Genomic DNA, 11192 nt, shown 5'->3' on the forward strand with positions numbered 1-11192 from the left:
TCACGTCAATCTCAGATTTGCCCGGCTCTATGGCACTCCATTAGAAGTTGGACAGAGCTGAGCGTAAGGCAACCAAATTGCTTATTTATCCTTGGGTTAGGAGGTTAGCACTGAAGCATAGAAACCACTTTTTTGCCCATTTCACCCTGGGAAGCCTCGTGTCCTTCCTGAGCTGCGTGGAGCAACGGGTGCGACCGCCCTGCCCACCCCCTGCGCGCTCAGTTTGCTCTGCTGTGTATTCACGGCACCAGTTCACGGTGTTCCTAAGTTTTAAAGTTTTCTAATACAGCACAAGAAACTCTCCACGTCTACTCAGACCTAGCAGAGGCCCATTGAAAATGGGAAGGGGGGTGAGCAGGGGGGCTGCTGTAACCCAGCCCAGCATCTCTGCTCCGTCAGAGCGCCTAACCAGCTCCAGTTCTCCGCCTCTCTTCTAGGAAGCTTGAACGTTTACCTGCGGTTGAAAGGTCAGACCGCGATAGAGAACCTGTTGTGGTCTTCAAGTGGAAATAAGGGCCAGCACTGGAACCAAGCCCGCGTTAATATAACCCCCCCGACCTCATTTCAGGTAATGGCTTGTGCATCGCACGCTGGGACCGGGAGTACTTGGTTTTTGGAGGGGGGGGGGCCTGTGTATGCTGACCCTTTCCTTCCGACACAGGATTTCACAGCTTCATTTCAGCTCTGAAAGCTGCTTTATGGACAGATAATTGCTTTCTTGCTTTAAATAGGTGAACACCATAGAGCTTAATAATACACACTCTAATGGCAGAACAGCAGCTGTTTGCTTGCAGACAAAAATGTCTTTCCGTTTTCAGATGTTGTTAGCCAATATAAACCATTTTTTAATTTCAGATTAGCAACTGGAATGCAAAATTACTTCCTGTAAAAAAAATATTTAGAGTGCATGGTGGTGCAGGGACTGTGTTAGAAATTAACACAGAAAAAAACTCTTGAAATACACACATTTTCTGCAAAAAAAAAAAATAAAAGGATGGTCTCTGAGTGTTTGCTGAAAGGTTCCAAAGCAGCGGTGCCGCCTGCACGGAGCTCCTGGTACGGCAGAACCACACGCCTCAGTCAATAGGCACGCACGAGTTAGGACAGGTTTTCACACATTTCATTTTTGGTTTGACAGCGAGATGCTGATAGACTATTACGGGCAGTTCTCGTTCCCGCTGCGAACCCTTTGTAACTGGAACAATTCCAAAAAAAAAAAAAAAGAGAGAAAAAAATAAAAAGCAGCAGCCTCAAGCAAGCTTTCGTGTGCTTGAGGCTGGGAGTATCGCATGGACGAGGAGGGCCACAAGCTGTGCCCCGTGGTGCGGCGTTCCCCAGGCTCCTCTGTCCCCTCCCTGCAACCTCCAGGTCCCCTGGGGGAGATAATGGCTTCTGGGAAACACGGCCATTCAGTGCAAGTCAAAACTGCTACCTTAAACACGCAGACTGGGACTCACTTTATGGGTAATTACTGTTCCTGACCCTTTGTTTTTATTTCCATGCATGAGAGGCAACGACGGAAGAGAAATGATTTGGCATATGCGATGGCAGAAGCGTTGCACGGGGGGATATTAGAGGAAAACTGAAGGAGGGAGACATGCAAAGTAGAGCGTTACATGATGTTTGAGTGGAGCAAAGTGGCAGAATTGGGGAAGAAGAGGCAGAGGAGGGGGACACAAGTGTTGAAATATACTTAGAGCCTGGGGCCAAGTGTGAGGGAGCTGGTCAGGGTGGGTAAGTTTTGCGTTGGTTGTCAAGATAAATCCAAGAAATCTGAACGGTGAAGTACAGAAGAATGATTTAGTATCTGAACGGGACTAGTACGGGGAGAGAAGAGGTGGCTGGGGAAGCTAAAACTGAAGTGATCACAGTGCATCTGAGAGGGATTCCTGAGGCCTGGGATGGGCTTTAGCAGAAGTAGAGGACGGATGAGGACATCAGCTCTGGGCACAGAGACGCAAAGGATTTGGCACCAGCAACGCCGAGGAGCGGAGGAGGGTGGTGGGCTGCAAACCTGGGGTCACCTCGTCGGCATGGAGAGGAAGGCGTGCGTGGGTTCGGGTGTCTGCCTTGCGCAGGGTCAGCCGGGGTGAGGGATCGGCAGAGCAGCTTTCACCGTGGAGTCTCATCATCGGGCCTTGCACGGGGGCCCAGTGCTTTCACAAGGGTTGCAGGGGGCTACTGGTGCTACTGGTGCCTCTCGCTCGCACTGCTTTGAAACCATACTCGCTGTGCCACTGGCTGGTAGGTAAAATGGAAGCTCCCCCGCTCGGCTCTTTTTCACCTTTTACATTGTTGTGTTTAAAGGCTTCAGCATAAAATGAATGTAAAGCCATGAAGCTCTGCACAAATATAACAAATAAATGTCAGAGTGGCTGGAAACTTAAATTACTTTTTCAGCAGCTCCTGCATCAAGCAAACTTTATTTTCTGTTTAGGAGTCTAAGTAGGAAAGAATATAAACCTCCCAGTTAAATTTAAGGAGAGTGAATTGAAGTGAATCTTTGCAGTAAAACAGTACACTGACACAGAAATTAAAACATTTTATAGGTTAATTTATACGAGTAAAAGTGCAGCCCGGATTTGTTTTACACCTTCCCAGTCCCCGTGATATATAACAAAGCTTCTGTTGTGAAGAACTGAGGCGACTACAGTGCTTTGAATCAGAAAAAAGTATTGCATAAAAGGTGTCTCAGTAAGATATTCACTTATTAAGTATTTTTAAAGAATAAACACGAAAAAAGAGAGCACGTGGGAGTGACACATTGCATGCTGGCATCTAGGAAGGTGTCGATTTTACTTCAGATTTGAGCAGGTGCGCTGCCACCGCCTTCAGCTACGCTTTCCTTGACACCTTCTTGTGTCAAAGACATTTTTTGCAAAGGCAGGGGGTTTTTTTGCACTGAGGGACTGATCTGCCCTGACGTAAATGACCCTGCTGGACCACTGGGATTTTCAGCCCCTCACAGCGAGCGAGAGGGACCTCCACCCTTGTCATCAGGCAGTTTCGCTGGGGGTGTTCATGAGGCTCCTCTCTATTTCTTATTAGAAGAGTGGCCAGGAAGGTAAAATCTGTCTGAAATCCTGTTGAAGAAGCACAAGCTGAATCCCCCGGAGACACTCGGGATAACTCCGGAGGCACTAGTGGGGCTTATTTCCATTTCCCCTATTAAGAGAGCAGCGTGGCCTTTGCTGGATGCATAAGCCCCTCTGTTCTTCAACTAAATGCAGTATTTTTAAGAACAGCCTTGTAAAGTCACGGACATGCAGATAATACGTTTTGTGGGATACTGAGAGGGGATTGTGATCATCTGGCACCTCCTGCAAGTCGCTGTGAACCGCAGGCTGGATTGCGCTCTGCGCCTTGCCAACACTCATCTGCGGTGATTTGTTCTGAGCATGTGGCCAAGCTGGCGGATGGCAACCCGTCTCAGGGGCCCATAAAATGCACTGCCAAATGCAGATTTTAATTAAATGCTGGCCGTTGTATTTGTATAGTCCTTTTGTCTGGAAACAGTGTTTTTTATTATCAGGCAAGATTTGACTTTAAACTCCGTTGACTGCTTATATGCCTGCTGCCAACGAGCAGGAGGGCAAGCTGAACTTTGAGGGAGAAGAGAAGACACTTTCCTCTCGAGGTGAATACTCCCCATCATCTCTTGAGCTGAATACTTCCCATCATCAGAGGTAGAGTCGAAAAATTGAATTGTCAGAGGGATCATTACTTGAGACACCGTTTTCAGACAACAGGGTAAATTATGGAAAACCTTACTGTTTTCCCAATTAGAGTTCCCCGTTGCATTAATATCCACCTTGTTATAGTAATTAACCTACAGCATCAGACCTCAGTAAAACACCGATGGATTCTCCTGCCCCAAACGCACAGCGTTTGCGCGTATTTCGTGCTCCCAGCATAGACCTTGCCGCCCGGCTTAGGACCCAACAGGCAGGTGGTCAATGTGGTGAATACCTACCTTCGCACTGCCAGCTTACGGCTGCAGGGCCAGGCACCTACGGGGGATGCTCAGCTTAGCAAAGGGACGGGGCGTAGCCATGGCCAAGGGCGAGGGACGGGCTCTCCCTGGAAGGGCAGGGCGGAGAGTTGCCCGTGCAACGTGGCATCGGGTGGCTTGGTGCACCGCTGTGACGTGGTCCTTGGGCGACAGGCATCCGGCTGGACTAGCTACCCTGTGACCTGCAGGGTCATCTTCCACTGCCCTCAGTGTTTCCCTCGTTGTTTATAATGGAAGGTGTTAATTTCAAATGAGCGGCTCTGGTTGAACTGCATTAATGAGCAAAGAGATGTCGGAAGCTGCCAAAAGCAGAGGCTCGGCTCTGTGTCCTGCTGAAATCAATGACACCAGAGAGAGCCCGTCCAAGTGCCCCAGACATCCCCCCGATGCAGTTAGATCATTAGGGAGCGTAATTTAAGTATTTTTCTCCAGATGGAATTAGTTTTTTTTCCTCAAATTGACTCTACCCCCAAGAGTTAATGTCTCCATTAGTGCCACAGCACGGCCTTATAAAATTCATTGAATTTCATGCATATATTGTTGCAGATTAAAGTTAAAAAACTTGTCATCCAAGTTAACCAAAAATATTTCAAAGGACTGAGTCGGGGTGGAAAAAGGGAAAGGAGAGATAACTGTGCAAGTGGTGCTGCTTGGGAAATACATTCCTTGCATAATTCCTTCATGTCTTTAGAAAGGCTTTGAAGTTTTCTAGTGAATAAATTTCTCGCAACACAGAATGAGTCCACTCTTCTAATTAAGCAGCCGTATGTCAGGACAGCATAACGTTAGGTTTGGGGAAGGAGAACGAATAACTTTATTTCTTCAGTGCTATATTAATCCGTAGCTAATAACGAACATTACGGCAAATAACGTTGCTGACCTTGCAACAAGCCACCCATCTCCATACAGGCACCGATTCCACTCCGAGCTGTAGCAGCTGGGGCTTCAGACTAGGAATATTTGACAGAAGGTGATTAATAAGACCCTAAAATCACAGGCGTCCATTTCGCAGAGGTTAAAGCTTTAAAGAGGAATAAAATCTGTACCCTCACCCTCTCTGTGATCAAACACATCACAGCATCCTCTGATAAATACAAACCGATTCCTAGAAGGGATCAAAGCTTCTAGGCATGATGGTGAGCCACTACAAGAGGCAGGAGAGAAGCGGGGCTGTCACCATCACCAATTCCTGCCAAGGCAGGAGGTCTGGGGGGTTAAAATCCACCGAGGTGATCGCAGGAGATCCCTGTGGGACCTCAGGGGGTCCGAATCAAAGGAAATCCCTTCCTCACCCCTTGAGATAAACGGAGCTTTGCGTTACGGGCGAAGGGACACCAGCGTGGCTCCTGGGAGGTTTCTCCCAAGCTTTCACGTGCCAGGGGAAGGTTGCAGGCGGGCAGCTCCTCTCCCCCTGCCTGCAGGGAAGTGCCACCGGGGTGCCGATGAGGGAGCCCAGCGAGGGAGATGGGGTGGGAGGGACGTGCTGGGCCACCTTCAAGAGCCAGAAACTTCATTTTACTGTGGAGTTTTTCTGGCTCCTGTGTGTTTTCGTGCAGTCTGTGGCTGAGCGGACGCTCAGTCCTTCAACACGTCGCAGAGGTTGTTCTTCAAGCCGTGCCTCTGCCACTCGCTTCCAGTGGCAGGAGTTTCTGGGAAAACCACCCCAAATCTCTGTAAAATATTTCATCTGTTTAATCCTGCTCTTTGCTCCAGGAATATCTTTCTTACGCCAGGACACACGTTACAGTTAGCATAGTGGTGAAGCTGACCTGGAGGCACCAAGCTGACAACCAGGCAGGTGACTACCAGCTCTGATATTTTTCAGCTCATTTTGAGAAGTAAAAGCCTCCACGGCTCACACATCCTCTGTGGTCACCTTACAAGTATGTGTGAACTCGGTTGCATATGGTTTTTTTTACCATAGAAAGTGTTTGTAAATTATTCCAAGCCCATCGATGAGGTTTAATGCCATGCAAAATGCAGCTGTACGTTTTCCATGTGTCACCCTCTGATTTTTATATTTTTTTTGCAGCTCATATTTGAAGGGATCCGGGGCCCCGGCATCGAAGGTGATATTGCTATTGATGATGTATCAATTGTGGAAGGAGAGTGTATGAAATCAGACCAACCGGCCAACAGTAAGTGGCTCTTCCACACATCAGGGAGAGCAAATTGCTTCTCGTGGTTATACATGTGCGACACCTTCTCAAATGGATTTTCTCCAGGAGACCAATATATTGTTCAGTTCAGTTGGAGAGGCTTAAAGTGAAACGTTTTCCGTGGAAGCAAGCTCTGGAGTCAAAACGTCTTTGTTCAGACAGGAAAATGCTGGTTTAGATGCAAGTGAAAGGCTGATGGGCATCAGGCAGAGGCGAGAGCCGCGGGCTGCGCCCCACGGTGGGGCTGGGCTGGGCGGCCGTGAATCGAGATGGGCAGATAAAGCAGCACTAAAAAAATGTTTGGGGCATCCAAACAATCCAAAATTCATGAATATCAGTGTTGTGATGCCCCGTGGGCCTTGTTTCACCCCTCCACCCCCACGTGCGCGTTACGATACAGACCTTAACTACGCAGCCAGGTGGGTTTGTTTTTATCCCAGCATCTCCTTCCTCGGTCAGCTGGCGAACGCTGTTCTCATCCCCTCTTTCCAGGAGGTGACCTTGCAGAGCGCTGTCCCTGCAGAGGCCGGGGCTCTGCCAGGGGAGGTCGGGGGCGCTCGGTGCGACAAGCGGAGCCAGCCTGGGCGAGCGTCACCCCCCGGTCCTCCCCGGCTGCCTCCGCGCTGGTGTGCGGGACAGGTGGTGGTGGCTGAGCCCTTTGTCGCCTGAGCCTTGTAGCAATGCTGACTGTGTCTGGGCAGCTCTTTAATTCTACCTTTTTCACCCCTTTTTGTAGATTTACGATCAGGTGCTGTTGGGACATTAGCGCATATACGACTTATCCCAGTTATCATCCTCATGTCTGTCTTAAACCATCAGAGGTGACCTTATCCTGGCAGAGGCTACAAAAGATTCACCAGGCACTGGCATGAAGAAAGAGTCTTTGTAAAATGGACATTTAAAAACAAACTACCAAAGATTCCTCCACTGACTGACTCAAAAGATAAATAAATACATAAATAAATAAAACAAACAAAAAAAAAATTTAAAAAGCACTGGGGACATAAAAGGCATCACGGGAGTGTAACTCACTATGAACCACGCGTGAGAACGAGATCTGGCCTAAGTAAGGAAGAGACCTTCAGGTGCTTTTGTGGTCAATAATGAATACAGCATCATCTGGTTGAACTCTCGGCAAAGAGCTATAGAAATCCTTGTCAAAGCACAAAGTCATGGCTGGTTTTGTTTCAAATGAATAGTTTGCTTGTTACCATGGAAACCTAATGGCCTGCCAAAAGAGGGGAAAAAAAAAAAAAAAAAGGAAGGAGAGAGAGAGGAAATAAAAACAAAAACACAGAGAGGGAGAGAAACACCTCACTGTAAACAGGGTATGTGAAGAGCTGGCATTCATTTTCCCTTCAAGAAGGTTTTTAGTATAGAGTTAAATAAATGTAGGCCCTTTCTACTTTGGCTGTCACCTCCCCTAGCGAATAACCCTAAATCAGAGCTGTTTTAAGACATTTCTCTTTCATTTCTCATGGCTATGCTTGATAACTGTATGCTGTCTCCTTTTGCATGCATACCTATCCAGGATGTGCGACCTGGGCTTACATATTACACAGGCTTATCGGAGTTTGCTTGCGGCCACTCGAACACCCCTCTCCCCTCCCCGACTAAGTCATCTGTTCTAATGAAGTGAAGAAACCAAACCACCGTCTTTTATAAATTGCCATGGAAACCAAGTGCCTTCAATGAAACAAGCCTGATTTAAAAATAATAATAATAATAATATAAAAAAAATAATAATAATGATTTCAACACAGAAGCTTGCACTGCTAAAATGTGGTTTGTGCAAACTATTTTCTAAACAAACTACGGAGCCTGGGTGTGCAGACTGCAGGCAAGGAGACGAAGCCGCTTCTGGAGATGGATGGACCTAAGCTGCTGCGTAAGCCCTTTCGGATGAGATATTTGTTGTTTAACCTTCCAGACAGCCATGGCCTTTCAGCTTATTATCCATTAGAAAAAAAAGCTTCCGTTGGTCCTGGAAATGGGAGCTGCACTCTTTTTTTTGTTGTGGTTTTTTTCAGGTTATCAAGTGGGTCAACCAGAGGAAAAAAAAAAAAAAACAAAAAAAACAATTAAGATACACTTAGCGCAGAAGGTGGCAAAACACAGAAGTGATTTTCTTACTCTGACCTCCACTCGCGAGGCAGCCGGCCCCGGCGTTGGCGGGACGTGGGGGACGGCAGGGCGTACCGAGACACCGAGCAAACCGCGGAGCTCTCTGCCAACCTGGCGCCGGCGAAGCACCCAGGGTGCAGTGCCTCGGACCGGGAGCCAGGCTCTGTGCAGAGCGCGAAAGATTATTTTGGTATTGTAGCGAAATTTAAAAAAAAATAAAGGAAAAAAAAAAGGGAAAAAAAAAAGGGAAAAAAAAAATCCACTTTTACAAAAAAAAATGAAAGCTGTACAAATGGTTTTGAGCTGCCCGAACACGTACTGTTAGCCAGCCGGTTTTCCACTGCGTTGTAAAGTTCCCTTACAGTTGGTTATGACAATTTGAAGACCTTTTTCCTTAAATTATCTCAGCTTTTAACTTCATTTAAAAAAAAAGAAAAGACTTTTGTCTAAAGAAGAGTACTATTATTATAATTATTATAATTATTATTATTATTCTGTGTTCTCTCGGCACCCTAGGGTTAAAAAAACCTGATATGCAAGTAATTGGAGTGCAAACATGAAAACAAACAAGTCTAACATTTGCAAATGAGTATAAAAAGCACAACGAGATGCAGTAAAACAATGACAAGGCTTGATTTTTTTTTTTTTATTCTGTAGAGAAATGTTTGTGCAAATTCAGTAATTCAACTGAAGAGATAATTTTACAGCTATGTTCAATAAAGCCTCTTTCCAGGTAAGGTACGCCAAGTGGTATGTGTGTTTGTTGATCAGCGTGCCCATGCACCCCAGGTGGGTGCAACTGGGATGGCTTGGGGTTTGTTTTTTTTTACCCCCTGGTAAACTGGTGGTGTCGGAAGATAAAATGGTCCATACTGGTGACGCTCGGGGGGCTGGAGCTTTCTGAGGATGCTGCCAGCCCCCTGCTTTGTTGGTTGGTTTGTGGTGTCTGTAATGCCCCGCACCGCGGCAGGAAGGCTGCTCGGAAGACAGTGGGAGCTCAGAGTCTGGATGGACCGTGAGGTTTGACACCCTTAAAAATAAAAGCAAATTTCCCACCGGCAAGCACGGCACTTTCATGGCGGACAGAGGACCAGGTCAGGTATGGTGCCACCCTGATGCCGATTTTTGCTTGGGAGGTTGGCGTGGCTCATAATTCAGGATTTGTGGAAACCAAACCTTCACGCATGTACTGCCGCTGAGCTCTCGTGAAAGCCACGGAACTGCGGGATGGTCCGAGAGGCTTCTCTGTGGGCGCCTTTGGTGTGACTGTCTTCAGATGGGCTGGCTCTGCCCGAGGCTGCTGGGAGCCCTGCCAGAAGCGGATGCGCGGGGTTTATGGCAGCAGACTCCTCTGTTGCGTGTCCTGTTCTGCCTCCGACCGTCGTGCCGTCTGGGTGGCTGCTTTCCGCTCGTTTTCTTAGTTCGAGCAGCAGCTGCAGCGATGCTCCCGGCTGGAGCTGGGCCGGGGCCGCAGCGGGCGCTGCACGAGGTCCCCGCACGCTCTCGCTTCACCGCGCCAAGCTGGTGACAAACCTTGTTCTGCTGTATTGTTCGACACCTGATTTCACTGTCCTGAGCAGATGAAACAGGGAATTATGGAAGAGAGTGGCCATCTGTCAATCATTTTGAAGTAAAACATGAAGCGTTCCTTTCCCTTTAACATCTTTTCTTGTTTTCCCCTTGAATTTATCCCTTCCAAAAACAGACTCAAAGTAATTTGGACGGCCAAATTTGATCAGAACAGTCCAGGAGAAGCATCTCCAAAGCGCCTGGCAGAGCTCGGGCCGCAGGGCTGGTGGCGGTGAGATGGGGCACTCTGCGGGAAGGGAGGATCTGGGAAGCGCCCTGCGACGTCCTCTCGTGCCCGAGCAGCTGTGATGAAGACAGCCTGGAGATAACGAAATGGAGATCCTACTTGCTTGGTTAGATCCTGAGCTCAGACTGCAAACTGAAATCCACGGTTCCTCTCGGTATTTTGATTTTTCTTTCCCTTGGTCAAGAACCACGTTGAATATTTGATAAAGGTGTTTTTTCGATTGGCAGCCAAAGACCATGGTCATCTTCTTTCGAGGAAGGTTAATCTGTTTGTCCTGAAAAACCCAGGTCTTTGGGTGAAAAGAAATTTATCGCCCATGCCTCTCTCAGTTTTATTCTGCTTGGGTGCCGAAGAAGGTGCTGAGAAAATCTGGTTTTCCCTTTCAGATGTTGATTTAGGAGTAGTATTAGCTTTCTTTATATTCCTAAGGTAAGCCACTGAAAAGGCAACGGGATTTTCCTTTGTCTGGGCCATGAGCAAGAAGTACAAACCGAGACATGTATTTCCTAGTCTTGGTGATTTTTTTTTCTTTTTCATTTTGGTGTGAAAACGGATGAAGTGTTTGTAAAATTCTTGGACTGACAATCAAAGGAAGTTTGAACTGGCGGCTCCTCTATGAAAGCTGCTAAACGCTATGATTCAGTCCTTGGGTATCCAACCCAGTAATGTTTCTGATGTGTTTTTGAATTGGACATCAAATACGTAATTGTGCAAATGTGGACTTTGCAGCAGCTGCAACGCTTGGCTGTTGGGAGCAGCGGCCGTGATTTCTGTGGGGGTGGCTGCGGGCGTTAGATGGGTGTTTCCAAGGCAGAAGTAGGTGGAGAAAATTATAAACTTTCCAATTTTTTTTAAATTCTTTCTCAGGATGATCTGGGAGAATAAGGACATTATTAGTGTACTCCCCTTTCATTGCATCCGACGAGGCCAAGCAAGTTCGTTTCTGGCACAAAGCATGTAGTTTGAATGTGAAATCCCACGTAAGGTTACAAAATACTTTGATCTCACTGTGCTACCAACCCACCACTTCTCCAGCCGGCTCCAACCAGGCTTCAATCCTGGATGGGACACAAGGGGGGAT

General features: G+C 47.4%; 1 protein-coding gene across 1 annotated transcript in view; it reads left to right on the top strand.

The window, feature by feature from the left end:
* The window catches only part of MDGA2 (MAM domain containing glycosylphosphatidylinositol anchor 2), a 400733-nt gene extending 391697 nt beyond the window's left edge, over positions 1 to 9036 (top strand). The window contains exons 15-17 of the mRNA XM_064461194.1: positions 438 to 568; positions 6045 to 6150; positions 6908 to 9036. Coding sequence (XP_064317264.1) covers positions 438 to 568; positions 6045 to 6150; positions 6908 to 6996 — 326 coding nt within the window. The 3' untranslated portion in view covers positions 6997 to 9036. The remainder of the gene's footprint in view (positions 1 to 437; positions 569 to 6044; positions 6151 to 6907) is intronic.
* Positions 9037 to 11192: the final 2156 nt, after the last annotated feature.

This window comes from Phalacrocorax carbo, chromosome 9, assembly GCF_963921805.1.
Source record: "Phalacrocorax carbo chromosome 9, bPhaCar2.1, whole genome shotgun sequence".
Lineage (NCBI taxonomy): Eukaryota > Metazoa > Chordata > Aves > Suliformes > Phalacrocoracidae > Phalacrocorax > Phalacrocorax carbo.